At 36.2% G+C, this 21,722-nt stretch overlaps 1 protein-coding gene across 11 annotated transcripts in view; it reads left to right on the forward strand.

The window, feature by feature from the left end:
- The window catches only part of ABCC9 (ATP binding cassette subfamily C member 9), a 154,938-nt gene that overhangs the window by 38,708 nt on the left and 94,508 nt on the right, over positions 1–21,722 (forward strand). For 10 of the 11 annotated variants that reach the window (XM_045873770.3, XM_045873768.3, XM_045873767.3 and 7 more), the window contains 9 exons: positions 701–867; positions 2,097–2,339; positions 4,234–4,428; positions 6,377–6,529; positions 7,375–7,530; positions 9,491–9,625; positions 11,876–12,038; positions 16,644–16,684; positions 17,815–17,957. In XM_045873770.3, the coding sequence (XP_045729726.1) occupies positions 701–867; positions 2,097–2,339; positions 4,234–4,428; positions 6,377–6,529; positions 7,375–7,530; positions 9,491–9,625; positions 11,876–12,038; positions 16,644–16,684; positions 17,815–17,957 (1,396 nt within the window). The remainder of the gene's footprint in view (positions 1–700; positions 868–2,096; positions 2,340–4,233; positions 4,429–6,376; positions 6,530–7,374; positions 7,531–9,490; positions 9,626–11,875; positions 12,039–16,643; positions 16,685–17,814; positions 17,958–21,722) is intronic. The other variant, XM_045873772.3, reaches the window with a different exon arrangement.

Genomic DNA, 21,722 nt, shown 5'->3' on the forward strand with positions numbered 1-21,722 from the left:
CTGTGTCCATCTCATATTTGTTGTGAAAGGATGGCTGTGGTTAGGAGATGGTATAGATCCTTACCTTTCTCATCCCACTGCATAAAGTCTGGCTTTGTTCTGTAGGATCATTGTTCTTCTCTTCATTTTGTGGAGGCATGTGGTGTTTTAAGCCATTTGGGTGAGAAGAGTTAGTTACTACTTGAATGTTGATCTGTAAAGCAGAAACCCTATTATATAGCTAATGTGCATTCTGTAATAATTCCAGGGTAATACCATTAGACATACCCCTGAAAGCTGCAATACACCTATTGGACAGATCACGCAGAAAACAACTTGGGAATTCTTCATATAATATAATCAGGGCTTCTTAAAATAATAAAAACAAGACCAGGAGATAGAATCAGTTTTAAAGTCAACAAAATTACACATAAGTTCTGGGTAGGTTATTCCTATTTACATGTCTTTTTACATCTACCCATCTATTACAGAGTCGAGGCACTAGCATTTTAAAGTCATTACTACACCTTCAGTTCAAAACTCCCAAAAGTGCCCTCGGGCATATATGTTGTTTTCTTAAAAAATAAAATTAAGTGGAAATAAAATATTTAAAATTATCTTTGTTATTAAAAAGCATTATATTTATATTGAAACTTCAGTGAAGTTAAAAAAACATCAGGGAAAGATTGCATCTTTTTCCTTTTCCTTTTTATTTTTCCAGCCCTATTCCTGTATTGGGTGATGGCCTTTATTACAAAAACCATAAAATTGGTCAAGTACTGGCAGTCCGGTTGGGGAGTATCAGACTTGCGTTTCTGCATCACTGGCATGATGGTCATCTTGAATGGACTCCTCATGGCTGTGGAGATCAATGTAATTCGGATCAGAGTAGGTATCTAATCATTTTTTAAAAAAGATTTTATTTATTCATTTGACAGAGACAGAGACAGCGAGAGAGGGAACACAAGCAGGGGGAGTGGGAGAGGGAGAAGCAGGCTTCCCGCTGAGCAGGGAGCCCGATGCGGGGCTCGATCCCAGGACCCTGGGATCATGACCTAAGCTGAAGGCAGATGCTTAATGACTGAGCCACCCAGGTGCCACCGTATCTAATCATTTTTGTTTAATTACTGGAATTCAAGACCCCAATATTAAAGATTATAGTCAGCCAGAAATCATTAGTATTCAAGAGAATGAGCAAATGTATAACCTCTATGTGTATAAAAGTTGAACTAATCACTAAGTTTCAGGCCATTAGTGTTCCAGAAATCTCAGTATGACCCTAAAATCTATTTATTCATTTGTGCATATTGATTGAGCAATTGTTATGTGCCAAACATTATGCTCAGCTCATATTATAGACGAAATTGTTTTCATCAGGAAATTCCATCATCCATGATTTGTCCCAAGCACACCCATATTAAGCAAACTACTGTATTCCTAGAAATTTCAAAATGAAAAGAAGATAATACGTTTGCTCATTTCACTGATGAAGAAACTTCTACAGAGATAACTAGCTATATCCAAAGCCACATAGTCAAGACTCTTGCCTGGTCTGTGATTACAAACCTGTTGTGTTTTGCATCACAGAATGCTGTTATGTTGTGTGACATACTTGTGAATGATTTTTCAATATTCATTTTCTGCCAGAGCACTTTGACTTTGCTCTGAATGGCATGTCACAAGCTGTAAGGAAGAGTGGAGAACAGTTAGTGAACATCAGTCAAACCACAAATTATCAGAGAGTGACTCAATAATGGTGTCAACACATTTAAAAAATCTAAGTAATGTAAAAGTCTTCATTTAGTTGACCCTACGACAGGATATCATGAAAGACTGGTTCTTAGTAATAACTATCTTTTAAAGGGATAATCTGTTTTGTTTTTTTTTTTAGAATTGTCCTTAAGTGGATTAAACATAAAATTCTGGCATTTAACTAATTAATCTAGTCACAACAGAAGGGAAACATTTCAAAATATATTTCCAAAGAAATGTAAGAGGTATTAAAATATACATTTCGTCCCCTTGAAATGAAAATGTAGAAAAGGCTAAAATTTTATTTTAATATGTGGAAAAATAATTGGGTTAATTATTACTCTATGGAATTTTTCTTACTATAGAGGTATGTATTCTTCATGAATCCTCAGAAAGTAAAGCCTCCTGAAGACCTCCAGGATCTGGGTGTGAGATTTCTTCAACCATTCGTGAATTTATTGTCAAAAGCAACATACTGGTGGATGAACACACTTATCATATCCGCTCATAAAAAGCCTATTGATCTGAAAGCAATTGGAAAACTACCAATAGCAATGAGGGCGGTAACAAATTATGTTTGCCTGAAAGATGCATATGAAGAACAAAAGGTAATTTAGTATCTGTTTTTCATGTCCATAATTGTAGAAAATGGGTCTGTTAAGTATAAAGTTACTAAGCTTAAATATCTATGGTTAAGGAAGATCAGATTTTCTTCATATGTCTTTCCCAGTAATTTTGAGTCTTATGAATTGGGCCACTGAGAATATACTAGAAGAGCCAATGAAATAAAGTTACATTGTGTTAATTGCCCAGTTCATACATGAAGAGGGATAGAGGGAACACTATTATCTTTTCTGGAACCAAGTGGAAGGTAAAAATCAAGCTCAACGATCATGTATATCTAATCCTTGTTACCATATGTTGTTAATAACTCGTGGAATTGTTAAGTGTTTTCAAGTATCTTGTCAATAATTTTGTTATATAAAGGTAAAATAAATCATATAATAACCACATTTAATAAACTAAAAAATCCCTAAATTAATTATTGACTAAAATTTGGACCCTGTGTTTCAAACTTGAGAAACTGAATTAAATAAAGTTATCTACCTATTCCATGTATTATCCTATATGTCTGTCAAAATTGGTTTCTTCTGGTACTTTCTTTGAGCAATTGCTTTAAAAGCCTTAAGGAGTCTTTAGATATTTTGAATTTGTCTTGTTATTATTCTATATAGTCATGTGTGCTCTCCACAGTGATAGATGTAATTGATATGGCAGTCATCTACTAATATTGTTGCAATTGAAATTATTAGTATTCACAACATTGGAAAGGGGTGGGGTAAGGTGAATCAGTTAGAGTTTTTGTCTGTTCTAAATCAAGACAACAAAGCATTTATGGTAAATGATGAAAATGACCTCAGTTTTGTGTCAAAACTGTGTCTTATGAAATTAATATTGCAGGAAATGGTTACTACAAATGAACCGGAGTCATCTCTTTGGTTTCACCTCTGGGAAAAGTATTGCATAATATTTTTGAAACTTCTTTGCTAATGTAAAGATTAACAATATAGCCTAAGCATAGTTTAAGTGTTCTGCGTACTCTTTATAATGCAGATCAGCTTGAACTTAGTGCATTAATGTCTTGCATTAATAAACTTTTAAAAATAATCAAATTATTCATCTAACAGGGAATCAAATATGAAACACAGTTGAATTCTATTCCATTGAGTTGGCTTCCCACAATGAAAAAACGTTACCCACCTCCTCTCTATGACTTAATTATGATGATTATTCAGGTCTTAAAATCCTTTCAACAAACCACTACAGATGTGTGAAGTCATGTGTTGGCTTAAACGTATAAACCATTCTTCAATTTTGCATCTCTTTGTCAAATAACTAGGCAACACAAGTCTAACACAACTTTAAACTGTACTGACTAATATTCATGGAGATAGGAAATACCTGGAAGAGAAACAATTTGAAGTTGGGATGATCTGTTTTGTTTAGCTTGTAGTAAAGTACCTTGTAGTAAAATATCTTTAGCTTGTGATAAATATCTTGTGATCTAGTAACTCCAGAAATCTTGACTAGTCTTTTGATAAGCTTGATTTTTATACTTCACTATCTTCTTTTCCATACAATGGTATTTGGTAATATTCATGACAGATACACATGTTCCAAACAAAAAAAATTAAAATTAATTTGACTTTAAGAATTTTGGGTTATCCTTTGACAGCTAAAAGTAATGCAAAGTCTTTGAAAATCTGGCCTATTTACTCTTCATTCTATCCCATTAAAAGGTGTTCAGTAGCTACTGTTTGCATAGAATGCAAGGGACTATGGATTATGCATACTATACTAAAGGGACTCATTAACACTGACTTATAAACTTAAAATATCATCAGAAATATCAGAAGGAATTGCCATAGTTGCTGAGATTAATTGCTGTGCTAGCAGTTTTATTTTGGTTCATCTGTTTTGTTTTGTTTTGTTTTCTTTCAGAAAAAAGTAGCAGATCATCCAAACCGGACTCCATCTATATGGCTAGCAATGTACAGAGCTTTTGGACGACCAATTCTACTTAGTAGCACATTCCGTTATCTTGCAGACTTACTGGGTTTTGCTGGACCTCTCTGTATTTCTGGAATAGTTCAACGTGTGAATGAAACCCAGAATGGGACAAATAACACAACAGGAGTAAGTGTGTGGTGCTTTTGAAAGGAAGCATATTATTGGCAGATTTCATTGTAATTGTTCCTTTTTATTAATGCAGTTCTTTGAACGTTCAAACAGGCTTATTTACAAGAATTGAATGCATTTAAAGCAAATAAAACAATAATTTTCCTTGTAGTGAAAATCATGTGCTTATGTATTCACTGAATGGATCTGTTCAAAATTATTTCTCAGATTCAGAGCCTATAAACATTTAATGAGTATCTACTATGTGCCGAAGCCATGTTCAGAAATTTCACATTGATTATTTTCTTTGATCTTTTCAGCAACCCTTTGAAGAATTTTCATGCATGAGTGCATCAGAGGTGGCTGGGTCACTTTTTTGGAGGCCTGTGACCAATCACATTAGCAATGTGATTTGTACTATATACATTTTTCTTTTTTATACAATAAAAGCCATCACCCTGTTTCACAATGAACAGGGCAAGTCACATTATAATATTTTTATTAGATATTATGCTATTATTTGGGGGCTGTAGAGTATAAGATACTATATCTTTGCTGTTATAAATATATAGTCTTTTATTCTGTATTCTTAAGAAAGTCTCAGCATGAATTTCCCAGTTTCTAAGAGCTGATTTCCCTAGGTTCACAGAAACTCTAGTCTAGATGCATCAGTTTTCCTTTTCTATTCCCTCAATCTGATTTGCTGTCCTTTTTTCTTCACCTGTTAAAATTTCATGCATTCTCAAAGCCTACACCAAATGCCACCTCCTCAGTAAAGCTTTTCTGATTGTTCTGATTGGAATTTGACTCTTCTTCGTGCTGTTCAACACATTGTTTATTTCACCTTGGCACTTGCTATAAATGTTCTTTATAATGAAGCAAGTTATTTATGGATATGCTTATCTTTCTAGGTGGTAAGCTCTTTAAACAGAAGGACTGCGAACTGTTAATATTTATGTTCACAATGTGTAGCCTAGTCACTTGCGCATATTGGTGCTCAATTATTATGGAAGCAAACCAGATATTTTCACCATTGAATGCACTTTTGTGATGTTTTGTCCCTATTAGTCTGATTACAGTCCATACATTCCACATAGAATTTTTCTATCATCCCTCTCCCTTACACGTATTAACCACACGTTTTTCTGAGAAGGAACAGAACTTACATGTTTCTGTGCAACCCCATGGAAGAAGAGGAAGGGACCAGAAATAGAATTTGATGGATTTAAACCATAAAAAATGAAGATTTCCCAGATTGACTATGATTTAGTTATTTGAGTGTTACCTTTCCCTCACTTCTAACCAACAAGTTATCACATACTATTGTTATAAACAAAAAGCAATCAGTTTTGTATGTCCTTCTGATGACTTCAGTCATATTCCTACTCAATTTCATAAGTTGTGTTTTGTCACTGGAAGTGTCAACGTCAATAGCCACATTACATAGTTTATAATTTATAATTTATTTTGTTAATATAAATTAAGATAAATGAAAATTAGATTAAGTCAACTATATGGAATTATTTTAAATTAGCAAAGATATAGAAATTATATTTCTGTTTCAGTGGTCTTGCTGACCAACTATCAGTATTGTGGTTTTTACTTCTGAATTACAGTCTAAATTAACTTTGATCTTCAGTTACTGCTTCTCAGGATGGAATAATATATCTTTGCGGAAGATATACTCAATTTTTTAAAAAATTAAAATGTACCTTTTTTCTACAATCAGGCATTTCCAGCAATCTTAATGATCAATTTGGGATTTTATGCATTGAACTAGTTTGAATCTGTATCTGTGGACATGATGAGGAAAGGCCAAAATTGCCTTGTTGTGGCTCATTTCACTGCTGTTATAAAGACACTGAGTTTTTATATTTAAAAATCATGTATCATTTAATAGATGTGAACTATACACTGCCATATGAAAAGACCAGCTTTAATTTATGTCCTTTTCTTTTGGGGCAAGATTTCAGAAACCCTTTCATCAAAGGAATTTCTTGAAAATGCTTATGTACTAGCAGTTCTTCTTTTCTTGGCCCTTATCCTGCAAAGGACATTTTTGCAAGCTTCCTACTATGTAACCATAGAGACTGGCATTAACCTCCGTGGAGCTCTGCTGGTATGTACAAGCTTAGAATGATCTTTGTTTTTTGAAAATGCCTATATACCATCCGATGATAGAAGGGTAGTGGAGTCAATTTTATTTTTCATTCTGTTTTTTTTTTTTTTAAAGATTTTATTTATTTAGTTGACAGAGAGATACACAGCGAGAGAGGGAACACAAGCAGGGGGAGTGGGCGAGGGAGAAGCAGGCCTCCCGCTGAGCAGGGAGCCCGATATGGGGCCCGATTCCAGGACCCTGGGATCATGACCTGAGCTGAAGGCAGACGCTCAACGACTGAGCCACCCAGGCGCCCCTATTCTGTTTTTACTTTGATACTACAACTCCAACACTTCTAGAAGCTGTTTAATTAAAAAAACAGCTAATTAGTAAACCCACTGAATTTTTAAAACCTTTTGTAATAGTAAGAAAACTTTTGGGGCACCAGAGTGGCTCAGTCAATTAAGCATCTGACTCTTTAACCTCAGCTGAGGTCTTGATCTCAGGGTCGTGAGTTCAAGCCCTGGGATGGGCTCCACGCTGGGTGTGGAGCCTACTGAAAAAAAAAAAAGAAAGAAAGAAAACTTTCTTTTATTTATCTCTGTTTCAGTTTGTTCTAGAGCTTATGTTTGAAATTGAATATGCATTTTGATTATATCACAAGAAAATAAGTTTGTATGTAATTGAGGACTGAAAGTATGCTAAAATGAAGATAGTGGTTGACTTAAGAAGATGGCATTCTAGGTTTTTCCCCCCCTTTTTCTCGAGGAAAATTTAAAATGTTATCTTTTCAATAAAAGTGAATAAACAGTGTTGATTAAGTGTAGAGCTTCAAGTACTTTTTTTGTTTTTATTTTTTGCAGGCCATGATATACAATAAAATCCTTAGGCTATCTACATCTAATTTATCCATGGGTGAGATGACCCTGGGACAGATCAATAACTTGGTTGCCATTGAAACCAATCAACTCATGTGGTTCTTGTTCCTGTGTCCCAATCTATGGGCAATGCCCGTTCAGGTAGATCAATATAAGTAATATTCTCATTTGCAGAGGAAACAAAACAAGAGGAGTATAAGGTATTTAGCTCAGTAAAGGGCAAACTTTTTGAATATGCTGATATTATACTGTTTTTATATAGAAGAAAGCAGAGTCTCAGAAATGCTCTGACATAGGTTAAGAAAGTGGGGTTTGGAATTCTGCTTAGGTTCAAATATCTGCTCTACCCTGTTTGCACGAGTGTTTAAATCCTCAAAACATTCGTTTCCTCAACTTTAAAATGGGAATGATAATAGTATCTGCCTCGTAGAACTGTTGGAATTGTCAAGACTAAGTAAGTTAGTATGTGTAACACATTCAGCATAATGCTTAGCATTTCATGGGCATCCAGTATTTGTTAGTTGTTACTGTTATTGACCAAATTCAGTCAAGTCACAGAGCCAAGGCTTGACCCCTTTCATTTTAACAGACTCTCTTATAGCATTTCTAAAGTAGAACAATTGCTGTATTCCATCCCATAGTTTCAATAGCTGATGTATTATAAAATGTCAAACTTTATTAGGTGGTAGGAACACTAACAAGCTGGATGGAAATTTAGCTATTTTTTTTTTTAATGGAGAATAGCATTTTAGCAAAGATGCAGTTTTTTCCCCCCTAATTGGGTAAAAATAGCAAAAGAAACATTTTCAGTTCTTTCTTCTGTGTGATGTTGAATATTTTTTGGTTACCTCGAGTTTGCATCCTATAGACAGAGCTTAAACTGTAGATCTTATTCAATCCAGTCTGTCACTTTTGTCCCTGTGTGCCACGTTTATTAAAATGCATACAATAATACAGAATATATGGTAGTTTTAAAATGTGTTTGCCTTTTTAGTTTTAAATGGAAATCCAAGTCAAATAAAAGTGTATATCATGCACAGTGCATGGCACAAGGAAAGATTTAAAATATGCTTGGTCTCATTTTACCAATATGTACTTATATACAGGTCAAGTAGGTGGCTGCCTACGTGATATAATTTAAAATGTACCAAAAATCCCAGGCTGCCTCTGAATGACTGCATCATGAGTGATGTTAAGGAAACTTTCATTTTGATTGGAATCCCTCAAAAGCCTAATTGGCTAGGCAGTAAATATGTGCACTTGCCTCCAGAAGGCCACTGTTAAGCTGTTATCATTGGCAAACACACAAAGATTAAATGCTTTAACTACATGGATATAGTTCATTAGCTGACATTTTTAGCCATGATAAACTGAGCTACTGGAGGAAAAAAAGTAGGGAGAGAGATTGCGGGGTCAAATCCTAAGTTTTTAAAGGAAGAAGAAGAAAGTGACAAACCAGAGAGGGTTGGCTTATGTGGCTCAGCCCTGGGTTTGGGGAAATAAATATTAAAAGGGAAGTGAGGTGTGATGGAGGACCACCAACTTTAGCTTCCTCACAGTTTTAGTTAAGCTAAGCCTTCTTGTTGTCAAGTGACTTTTGGGGTCATTGAGGATGTGAGGAGCTCAGATTATTCCTTTAGCCTGCAAACAACCATCCAGCACTCACTTACATTATGGTGCTGCCTCCTGCTTTCCATCCTTCCTGACTGGAAAAGCTAGTAGAATTCCATGACAATACAGAATGTCAGTTACAGTGGGCGATAACATTTTCAAGAAAAATTTCATGTCCTTTTAAAAATGTGAAGACTGTCTTAGAAGGTCAGAAGCTTCGGGGGACCAGTCTGTAGCCTCATGCAGTAAATTGGTTTGACACCTGTTGTACAGATCATCAGACTAAAAATAAATTCCTACTACTTAGCTTTCCCCAAGTAAAACATAGGAAAACCCAACTGTTCTTCATTGAGTTGACTTCCAAATAAATGTATTTATTAATCAGTTACTAATGAAGAAGTAGTACATTTCCACCAAAATATATTTCCTCTCATTGAGTGGTCCCCACACCCCTGTTCATTTTCCCTTTTCCGTATGTTTTCCTTTCTAGATCATAATGGGAGTGATTCTGCTCTATAATTTACTTGGATCAAGCGCATTGGTTGGTGCAGCCGTCATTGTACTCCTTGCGCCAATTCAGTACTTCATCGCTACAAAGTTGGCAGAGGCTCAGAAAAGCACTCTGGTAAGTTCACATCTTTTGGAAACTTGATTAGGAAAAATCTAGTAAGCTGTTTTATTTTTAAAATAATGGGAAATGAATACATACCACTCAGAATAATTTGGAAATTATCATATTTCATTTCAAATCTTAGGCAGCAAATGTGTATTTTCTGTGTTGCAAAAAAAACCACTATTTAAAAGTGGATTTGAAACATATGATTTGATGATCTTAGACTCAAAATACCGGAGGTACAATTCCTGATGTTTTTAAGTGCCATGAGGTGATGAGGCGTTGGATCTTTTTCTAGATCACTTGTCTAGAGAATATACCTAAGTGTATTTGAGCCCATTGGATGTTAATTATTGACATGGGACACATGGATCAAAGAACAAAGAAAGCATCAGGTTTGTTGCTTCTGAAGTTAAATTTCCCTCAAATTGAATCAAACCATGTGATGATCTATGGAGTTATACTCAAGTATTTTAGTGGTAGCTCTTCTGGCTGAATATGTTCGTGGTCAACTTGGCAAGCAAGAAAAAGCCCAATTATTAACCTTTCTGGCTTCAGCGTACCATGAAATCATTTTTTTGAGTGAAAATTGGCTTCTTTATTTATTTATTTTAAAGATTTTATTTATGTGACAGAGAGAACACAAGGAGAGGGAGAGAGAGGGAGAAGGTGGCTCCCTGCTGAGCAAGGAGCCCGATGTGGGACTCGATCCCAGGGCCCTGGGATCATGACCCAGGCCGAAGGCAGTCGCTTAACCGACTGAGCCACCCAGGTGTCCCAAGAATTGGCTTCTTTTATTTTTTTTATTTTTTTTGAAGATTTTATTTATTTATTTGAGACAGAGAGAATGAGATACAGAGAGCATGAGAGGGAGGAGGGTCAGAGGGAGAAGCAGACTCCCCGCCGAGCAAGGAGCCCGATGCGGGACTCGATCCAGGGACTCCAGGATCATGACCTGAGCCGAAGGCAGTCGCTTAACCAACTGAGCCACCCAGGTGCCCAAGAATTGGCTTCTTTTAAAGAAATATTTGCAAATAATAAAATTGTTGACCTCATGTTTAGAAATAAAGTTTGATTAAATATGAGCAAGGATGTCTGTAAATTAGGCATAAAATGTAGGAATGCTGCCACTGATGAAATTGTTCCCCAAGTCGGTTTCTGCTGTGACAAGCAAGTTGCCTGTCATGCAGGTGGTTTCCATCACTTGTTTTTCTGCTGCTCCAGGTGAGGCTACTCATTATTTTTTGTCTGAGCCATCTACCCCTCTTTACTTCAGGACGTGAATACAGAGAGGAATACAGAGTACTCCACTCTACAAAGTGGAGACATGACTATCCTCAAACATGTCTTTCATTGAGCTTGCCATACTGTATTCATTTACTCATGCAACAATCATTTGATAGGCATCTAAGACCCTGTAGAGACCAGAAGATGAATAAAACGCAAGCCATTTGCTACTTTTGCTTCCTCCTCTCTGCCTTTTGGCCACTTGCCCTGCTCCTTTTTATAGTTCATAGGTCATAATGTACCTTACTGATATTCTAATACTTGGTGGTGGTGGAATTTGTAGCAGTTGAGTAAATTGTGGCTTTTGTAAAAATCTTTTTACAGTTAATCCAAATTCTTAGTAATGAGTAAATCTAAGTTAGGCCTTAAACAAGAGCGTATGAAGAAGTATATAGAAATCTCTTGAAGTTAAAGGTAATAGCCTTGGTTTCAGTAAGTGTATTATGAAGACACAATATGAACACACGCAATGTGAACATATAACAACCCTCACATTCCCAAATAAGAGGCAAACTGACTTTTCTTACAGTCATTGTTTTCTCTTCTAATTACGAGTGATAGTGCTGAGGAGAGAATGAGTTAGATGTTAGGAGGAGCCACTGGAAATCTCTGTATCATTTCCCTAAATGTCTATACACACTATCTGCAGACATTATTTAAGGAAATTGTGAAACTTTAAGAAACTGCTTTTATTTAACCTAAAGCAACAGAATCATGAGAGTTTTTAGGTGGAAAGATATTTGAGGCCATTTCATTCAACTCTTCATTTTAGAGTTGGAGGTGGAAACACAGAGAGTTTGCCTTCTTCCCCCCTCCCCCCGTGCCCCCCACCCCCAAGGGTTCTCAAAGCCACAATCAGTGGCAGGGCCAGGCAGAAATCAAGGTCTGGCCCATCCCTGTCTGTTATATATATAGTCCTGCCTCTTTGATTCACTTGGATGCAGCGTGCATTGTTTTTTTATTTTTGTTTTATAGGATTATTCTACTGAGAGACTGAAGAAAACAAATGAAATATTGAAAGGCATCAAACTTCTGAAGTTATATGCCTGGGAGCACATCTTTTGCAAAAGTGTAGAAGAAACAAGAATGAAAGAACTATCCAGTCTCAAAACCTTTGCACTTTATACATCACTCTCCAGTAAGTTGCCATTGCTCTAAGGACCACCAAAAAAACATGTGGCCTATTCACTTTAGGTTGTGATCCCTGAAACATTCTACTCATCTGAGGAAGCCCATTCATTTTCTACATATGTGCTGCCCAATAGCCATTAGCCACATGAGCCTATTTAAATTTAAATTAAAGAGCAGGGTTAGTGTAGGCTTAGAGTCAGGTAGACATAAATTTGTTTCCTTTTAAGATGTGTGCTTTTGTCATGTTACTTTGCATCTGAAATCCTTGGTTTCTTCATCTGTAAAATGGGGATGGTGATGAGCATAGTACCTGTAATTGAAACCATCACATCAATTACCACTGGGATGAATAGTGGGTTTTCGGTAAAAATTTGTTTACTTAAGTTGATCTGACTATAGTATTATTGACCTTCTTATCCCCAAAGATCCTCAGAAGTTATCTGTAGTTGTCTACCTGTCTCTCTGGGAGCTTATGATATTATATTTTCTTGAAGACAATACTTAAAATGAAATTTTTGAAAATTGAGAAGAAGAAATGTCAACACTTCTGAGTGAAAGAAGTCAAGTTTCATTCACATAAAACCCTCTTTTCCAATACATTTTCAAGAACTTTTAAATATGGAGCACTTATATCCTCAATTCTAATTTTTATAAAGCAACTGTTAAAAAAATTGTTGTTTTTCCCTCAGAGTGACACTGAGTACTCTCAAGAATAATTAAGTTTATGTTAGTACAATTCTTAGAGACTTAGCCACTCCACTCCCACTAACATTTGATTTGGTTCGTGTGTCAGTTTTGCTTATCTCTATTGTTCCCAAGACTGAACAAATTAAAATTCTGGAGGTTAATATATTGTTTCCTCTTGAATTCTAAACTACTTTAGTTCTTAGAGATTATAATTACTTGTTTGTTAAATAGATTTAGAGAAAATATTTGGTTTGTATAGCTCATTTATTCTAGCCCTGATGCCTGATGCATTAGAAATGAAATGGGAAGGAGATTTATCTTCCAGTTCTGCACCACTGCTAATATGGTGTCAAAATGCTAGAAGATGGAATGATTGATATCCACTTGTTTATGTAATAGTACTATAATCTGGTGACCCTGACAGAGGAATGTATATTTCTCTCTGCAGTGGACTGAAATACTCATGAGAAGGATGGATGCTGCCAGAAATAATGACAATAAAAATATATTGAGATACTCAGCCAATTATTGCCATAAGTGGCTTTACACATATCATCCCGTTTAATCCTCCCAACATCTCAGTGATTTAGATTCTACTATTAATTCCATTTTAGATATTAAAAGATTGAGGTGGAGAGAGAGCTTAAGTAACTTGAACTTCCCTTAAATCATCCACCTACTAAATGGCAGAGGTGTGTTGTTAATCCAGTTTGTCTGTCTACAGACATGAAATTTGGGTTGGTTTTTGAAAGTCAGATACAAAAGAGGAGAGGACAGAGGAGGCCATAATAAGGGAGAAAAACGAGAAATCATGAAGGTAAAAATACAGAGTCATGTGTTTATGATAGGCAGCAGGAATTCTTGAGTCAATGGTGTAAAATTCCCAGTTGGACCACTTGTAAGATTTATGATATGGTTATGTACAGTGTTCTTAGTGATTAAGAGCTTGAACTATGGGAGTTGCATAGTGCTGTCTATAAATCCCAGCTCTGCCCCTTTTTGGCAGTGTGGCCTTGACCAAGTTACTTGTATCCTCCAAGCCCCAATTTCTTCATTTGTAACATGAGGTGATAATAATGTCTACCCTGTAGGACTGTAGTAAAGATTAAAATAATGAATGATACAAATGTTGATTGGATTGTTGATTCTATTCCAGGCACGATGCCAAGTGCTTCGGACTCATTATTTCATATAAAGCACCTGGTAAATGGTTTCGTGCCCTCTAACCTCCATTCGTCAGTTTCCTCATTTAAAAATTAGTGTAATAATAATAAATTATTATCACAGGTATATTGTGAGAATAAAATGAGGCAGTGAATGTGACACTGTTCAGTAACTGTTAAAAATATTTTATAAATAAGGGCGCCTGGGTGGTTTAGTCGGTTAGGTGTCTGACCCTTGATCTCAGCTCAGGTTTTAATTTCAGGGTCATGAGTTCAAGCATTGCATTGGACTCCATGCTGGGCATGGAACCTACTTTAAAAATATATATATATTTAAAATATTATAATATATTAATATATATATATTTTATAAATAGTATTTGTAGAGCATCACAAGAAAATAAAAAATAATGAAAGGAAAAAGTCGGCTGTATAACAGAGTGGTTACTACTGAGTCTTAGAGGGTAAGCTGACCTGAAATGATATCCTGTCTCAGCACCTTGTCAGCTCTACAGCCTTAGTTAGTATTTGGAGGAGTTTCAGTTTTCTCATCAGGAAGCTGGGAAGTATTAAGAGTGTCTTCGGGAATTAAATAAGATAATGTGTGTAAAGTGTTTAGAAAAGTACCTGAAACATAAAAGTGCTCAATCAGTGGTATCTGAAAATATTGAAAAGCAAAGTTAAACAGGACACTTACTAGTAGAACTGAAGATTCATCTCTGCTTTTATGAATCAGTGTTCTTGCCAGTTGAGATAATATCTGGGGGGAAGAGAAATTCTATTAATTTCCTAGTTTCTGTTGCTAAATGGTCTTGTGCTATTTATGGATTTAATCCATTGGTAAAAGGCAAAAAGACAGTACTGTGTTTTTTTCTCTTCACTTTGATAGAGTCTTATATGGAGAAGTGAAAAGAACATATAGCTTTTAAAAAAATTATTTATTTATTTATTTGAGAGAGAGCACAAGCAGGGGGAGGGGCAGAGGGAAAGAGAAGCAGACTCCCCACTGAGCAGGAAGCCTGATGTGGGGCTCGATCCCAGGACCCCGGGATCATGACCTGAGCCGAAGGCAGACGTTTAACCGACTGAGCCACCCAGGCACCCCAAGAACATACAGTTTGAGACCAGAAAGATCTGGATTTAAATCCAAGCTCTATCACTTCCTAGTTTGGAATCTTGCATGTTATCCTTCTTAAGCTACTTCCTCATTATTGTATAGGGTAGTTATGGTCATTAAATATGAGAATGTATGTAAAGCACTCTTATCATACCTCAATGCTTGTGACATGCTAATGCAGAGCAAGGTGGTGGCGAGCAGTCTGAGAGGCCTGACTGCATTGGTTTGAATCCCAGCTGTGTGACCTGAAGCTTCTCGTTCTCATCTTTGTAATGGGATAGGAAAAGTACCTACTACATGTACCTGGTGCAGATTGCTGTATAAATGGTTTTCAATCAAATAGCAGTTATTCTTGGTCTTCCTCATCAAGGGGATATTACCTATTCAAAGGAGTGTACTATGAAATGAATGATTAACAATGATGAGGGGAAAAGAAAGAAAAACACTTAAAGAACAGGGTGACAATAGCCAGAGAAAGAAGATGGAGGCAAAAACGTAGCTCCTCATCTGTGCTGTTATGAACCTCAGGGCAGTGTTTGGATTCTCAGTCTTGTACAAGAATTCGGATTTGATAACCAAGCCACATCTGGACCTGCAAAAGCACAATATGATTTTGTGTACAGTGGTCATGAGGACTGAATTTGATTCACTCCTGCATGTCAAAAAAAGCAGGTTCTAGCTTTCACTCTGTTACCAATTCACTTACTCTTTTACTCCTCAGTCCCTAGAATTCTATAGTTTATGAAAAATATAACTACAAATCATCAACTTGGCTTTTTAATTTTACTATGACCTCCAAATGCTAGCATTTTAGCTTAAAAAATGAGTTTTCCTTGTTTCATTTGTACATATCATGCTCACCAAATGTGAGTGCAATATGTTCCTGAAGAGATGTTCAAACAAGCAGAGGGTTTAAGAAATGGAGTTATTTTGTTAAGCAAAAGGCCTATAACTGAAAATAAATATCACTTTTGGAAGGAGAACTTGAAGTGATGTCAAATTCTTGTTTTTATGCTGCATAATAACTCAGTTTTCATATATTTAAGTTAGCTTGGTGGACCAAGTGAAATATAGACTGGAAATAAATACTCTCAAGAAGGCACATTTGGTTGGATTCTAATTATTTGTATCATTAAAGGAATATTTCATCTGAATTTTGCAGTTTATAACAGTTCATAAAAAATAATTTTTCCATAAGAAATAGTATTTTCTGGGGCTCCTGGGTGGCTCAGTCGATTGAGCGTCTGCCTTCGGCTCAGGTCATGATCCCAGAGTCCTGGGATTGAGCCCCGCATTGGGCTCCCTGCTCAGCAGGGAGTCTGCTTCTCCCTCTACTTCTCACACCGCTCATGCTCACTCTCTCTCTCTCTCTCATGCTCTCTCACTCTAAATAACTAAAATCTTAAAAAAAAAACCCTGTTTAAAAAAATATTTTTGGATTCAGACTAATATGGGGGAACTCATACGACTTTAAACAAGGAAATACCAACAGAGCAATGTTTGTGGACTCCGGATAAAATGTTATTTAATGCACTCGGTCCTCTCTGTCTTTAAGGGAAGTTAAAGTAATAATAGATGATTAATTAAAGTTACTGAAAATGTTTCACAGTTCAATGAACCTAATGTATTTGATTTCTTTCCACAGTCTTCATGAACGCAGCAATTCCCATAGCAGCTGTTCTTGCTGTAAGAAACTTTCTCTTGCTTTTAGAAATGGAACTAAGTCAGTGTTTAGAAATGATTTATGAGCAAGAATGTGTGGGTGGTAATATATATTACTTCACTTCTGCCAGTTTTCTCTTGCAGTCCCTATTTTAATAGTCCTAATCCAGGGTTTCTTCACGGTGACACTATAGACTTTTTGGCCCAGATAATTCTGTGTTGGTAGGGCCTTTTCTCTGCATGAGGATGTGAAGCAGCCTCCCTGGCTTCTACCTATTAGATGTCGCTTGCACTCCTCAGACATTGCCAAGTGTGCCCTGGGGAGCAAAATGAGTAGTAGTTGAGAACTAACTGTTGTAATCTTCATGACCTGGTTCTCAGACGTTCTTACATCAATATAGTGTTAGATCAACAACCAGAAAAGTACATTACATTTCAAACTAAAATGACAAACTAGGATTGCATTTAGAATCATAAATAAGTCTGCATCGAACACTAATGTTGGCAAATTTAGTAAAGATCCACAATAGGGACCCTAAAACAATGGAACATCTTTTTCTCTTAGAAAATTTAGTATTGGTTGGAAAGAACCTGATTGGTTGTTAAGAACTCTGGGTTCAGGGGCGCCTGGGTGGCTCAGTTGGTTGAGCGACTGCCTTCGGCTCAGGTCATGATCCTGGAGTCCCGGGATCGAGTCCCGCATCGGGCTCCCTGCTCAGCGGGGGGGTCTGCTTCTCCCTCTGACCCTCCTCCCTCTCATGTGCTCTCTCTCTCAGTCTCTCTCTCTCTCAAAAAAAAAAAAAAAAATCTAAAAATGCTTCAAAGCCAGCATTTAAAAAAAAAAAAAAAAAAAGAAATCTGGGTTCACTTCACAGTTATGCCCCTACTCAGTAATTTGACAGAAGTCCATTTCCTAATCTGTAAATAGAATCTGCTCTGCCCTTCTCACAAGTTCACTGCTAGGATGGTATGTAAACCATTAAGGACTATCAATAAGAAGTCTTTTTGTTAGGGAGTAATTTGGGTGAAGTAATTGTTTTCAGAGTTGGGATGGACATACTGGCATAGCAAAATAGGTTAGGTTTGTAAAATTGAATGTAAGCATTTGTGAAATTTTCTCCAGCTTGTTCTAAAGAACTTCTCTCTTTGTGCAGACATTCGTGACCCATGCGTATGCTAGTGGGAACAATCTAAAACCTGCAGAGGCCTTTGCTTCCCTGTCTCTCTTTCATATCCTGGTCACCCCGCTGTTCCTGCTCTCCACAGTGGTCAGATTTGCAGTCAAAGCCATCATAAGGTATGCCCTGGAATGTCTGGAATTCTTTGCTTGATTATAGAAATAATATATGCTGGTGGTAGTCAATTTGAAAAAGTATAAAAGAGAACATTCAAATCACTGCCCAAGATAACCGTTGTTAAAATTTGAATATGCTACTTTTCAGTCTTTTACAATTATTTTTAAATGAAAATAACTATTATTCTGAAATAAAAATTTTGAGTTTATGTAGCTTTTGACTCCTTATTTCACTTTTTGTTTTTATTTTTTCCCCTCATTAAGATCAGGATGTTTATTGGTTATACAATAGTCCATAGTTTTGAAGTACTGTAAGTTAATTTAATGATTCCCTCCTTATTGGGCACTTAGAGCTTTTCTACTTTCTACCCAACATAAATAACATTGATATAAACATCTTTTTATATCTTTAAACTTTTCTCTGATTGTTTTCTTAAGACAGATTTCTGGAAGTAGGGATACTAGTTCTAACAGTATCCACATTTAAAAATTTTTATTAAGTTTTTATTTTAACTCAATTATAGTTAACATACAGTGTTATATTAGTTTCAGGTATAAAATACAATGATCCAACAATTCCATACATTACTCAGTGCTAATCAAGATAAGTGTACTCTTAACCTCTTTCACCTATCTCATCTATCCCCCCCACCCATCTCCCCTCAGGTAACTATCAGTTTGTTTTCTAGAGTTGAGTGTTTCTTGGTTTGTCTCTTATTTCCCCCTTTGTTCATTTGTTTTGTTTCTTAATTTCCACATGTGAGTGAAATTATATGGTATTTCTCTTTCTGTGACTGACTTATTTCACTTAGCATTATACTCTCTAGCTCCAACTATGTTGTTGCAGATGGCAAGATTTCATTCTTTTCTATGGCTGAGTAATATTCGTGTGTGTGTGTGTGTGTGTATCTTTATCTTCTTTATCGATTCATCTGTTGATGGATACTTGGGTTGTTTCCATCATTTGGCTATTATAAATAATGCTGCAATAAACATAGGGGCACATATATCTTTTCGAATTAGTGTTTTTGCATTCTTTGGGTAAATACCCAGTAGTGGGATTACTGGATTGTAGGGTAGTTCTATTTTTAATTTTTTGAGGAACCTCCATACTGTCTTCCACAATGGCTGCACCAATTTGCATTTCTACCAACAGTGTATGAAGATTCCTTTTTCTCCACATCCTGGCCAACACTCGTTGTTTCTTGTGTTTTTGATCTTAGCCATTCTGACAGGTATAAGGTGATATCGCATGGTAGTTTTGATTCACATTTCCTTGATGATTAGTGATGTTGAGCATCTTTTCATGTGTCTGTTTGGCCATCTGTAGGTTTTCTTTGGTGAAATGTCTATTCATGTCTTCTGCCCATTTCTTAATTAGATTATTTGGGGTTTCTTTGGTGTTCAGTTGTATGAATGGTACGCACATTTTTAAGGTTCTTTTTTTTTTCTCCTGGGATTACCTCTTTTTTTAAAAATTTTATTATGTTATGTTAATCACCATACATTACATCATTAGTTTTTGATGTAGTGTTCCATGATTCATTTTTAAGGTTCTTAATGAATATTGCTATGTTGCTTTTAAAGAGTGGTAGGTCAAAAATTGTACACATTTAAAAAAATTTTTTAAAGATTTTATTTATTAATTTGAGAGGGAGAAGGAGAGAGAATTTGAAACAGACTCTGCACTGAGTGCAGAGCCCTGTGTGGGGCTTGATCCCATGACAGGATCACGACATGAGCTGAAACCAAGAGTCGGACACTTAATGACTGAGCCACCCAGTCTCCCCCATTTTTAATATTTTTTAAATGAAAATGGCCATAATATTTTCCAGTAAAGCTGTTCAGTTTATCTTTGCAGTTATAGTGATGGGCAATGTTCCCATCAACACATATTTACTGTTTTAATTTTAATTTAACAGGGAAAAAATTTAAGTAAGGGTCATGGCTTCTGCCAATGGAAAGACTTTGCAAAACCCTTCCACATTTTGCTCATTTTAAATACGCTTCTCTTGTTTTTTTTAACCAGTGTATACTTTGTCTCAGACTTATAGTTTCCTGCAATGCACAACAATAAAAGTAGATGTGATATGATAATGACCATTTTCCCACCACTTTTCTTGTGCTATATAAATAAGTATGCTACCAAACTTTATTATACTATATTATATAATGCTGTATGTGCCACAGTCTACTGTGTCTGATACTCTATTATGAACAGAGAAGTCTTCAAGTAGTATTTCGCTTATAAGATCTCATAAACTTCATAAAAACCCAGCATGTTTCATAAGCAGTCATTATCACAGCTGGCCTTTGAAAGAAATGTCAAGATGTTACAATACTAAGGAAAACTGGAAAACAGAGGCCTTAAATACATGAAGCCTGGTGTTGCCACTGATAGCAAGGTTGAATATTTTTTTGTAAGGGCTTTTGTTTTTTTTAATTAATTAATTAATTTTTCTTGTAAGGTCTTTTAAAATGAGATAGTTTTCCCAATGGCTATGTATTATGAAGAAAACTAGTATTTGACATTTAAAATTCCAGAATCTTCAGTTTTGGACAATTATTTATACTGGTTTAACAATGGCTCAGTCCCAAACAACGGGAAGATGCATGTGCATTATCTTACTATAAACTGAAGTTCTGATTGGTTATAATAGTATCACAAAATGATTTTAGCCCTGTTCTGTAGGTTTTGTCACGGGTAACCAATTCTGGAGCTGTCAGAGTTTAAGGGACAGACTCTCTGGCCTCGTCTGCCTCCTTTGCTTTTCTTACTGTTCTGCCTCTTGAAACAGTTGTACAGAACACGGACTGATTTTCGTAGTGCCACTTCCAAATTAGGCAGTGCTCTGGAAGGGAAGCTACTTCAAACAATAAAATTGATGAATGGCCAAAGTCTGCTATTTTGGTCCTTAGTTTCATTTTCTCCATTTCATAGCTGTCCCTCTCATGGTTTCATTTTTAATTGGAATTTGACTTTGTATCTCAAGTGGGGATAAAAAACATTTAGTTGATGACTTATAACAAATAACTTATCTGAAATCAGGGGGTTACCAAGCATCAAAAGGACTTAAAGAGTTTATGTGAAAAAGAAAAAAAACAGAAAAAAAAACAAACCCACCAAAAAACCTAGGCGTGCCCTCCCACTCCATAGTATACAATCCTGCTGCAATAAAAGCTGGTGAAGTTGAGAGTGGATAATATTCACTGTATATTTCTGCATAGCACTCTTTTTTGTTTACATTCCAGGGAAAGGCATTTGCCAGTTTGATAAAGACCAGTCTGTTTTCAGGGCTCAGCTCCCGATTTCCTAAGCCGTAGGCTGAATAGAATCAGCTTATAAAGACTTGCTTCTCTAAAATGAGTCTCAGTGGTTGATTTGTGGGTCCTACAGAGATGACTGGTCAACAGAGGAGCCAGGCCTTTTCCCCACCGTGTGCTGGTTCTAGGAACCCAAATGAGCTTTTTCCCAGTATTGACTGGGTTTGGCATTTTCTTCTGTGCCTGGGAACCCATGGCAGGTCTTTGATGCCAGTTGGCCCACAACAAGCTGAGCAGCCTGTTTATAATCGGAGACTTTGGTGAGCTGATTTTGAAACCTCTTCTTCAGGACCATGGAAGTCATAAGTTCTTTGCTTCAGAGATTTGGTGGGCTAGAAGAGGGTGCAACATACTCCCAAACTTGCGTTACACATGCCTGTAAGAGACTTACAAACTTCTTGGGGTGCCTGGGTGGCTCAGTTGGTTAGCGACTGCCTTCGGCTC

Source organism: Mirounga angustirostris, unplaced genomic scaffold (genome assembly GCF_029215605.1).
Source record: "Mirounga angustirostris isolate CCGP_5_RB_7025 unplaced genomic scaffold, mMirAng1.0.hap1 SCAF_5, whole genome shotgun sequence".
NCBI classification, from domain to species: Eukaryota; Metazoa; Chordata; class Mammalia; order Carnivora; family Phocidae; genus Mirounga; species Mirounga angustirostris.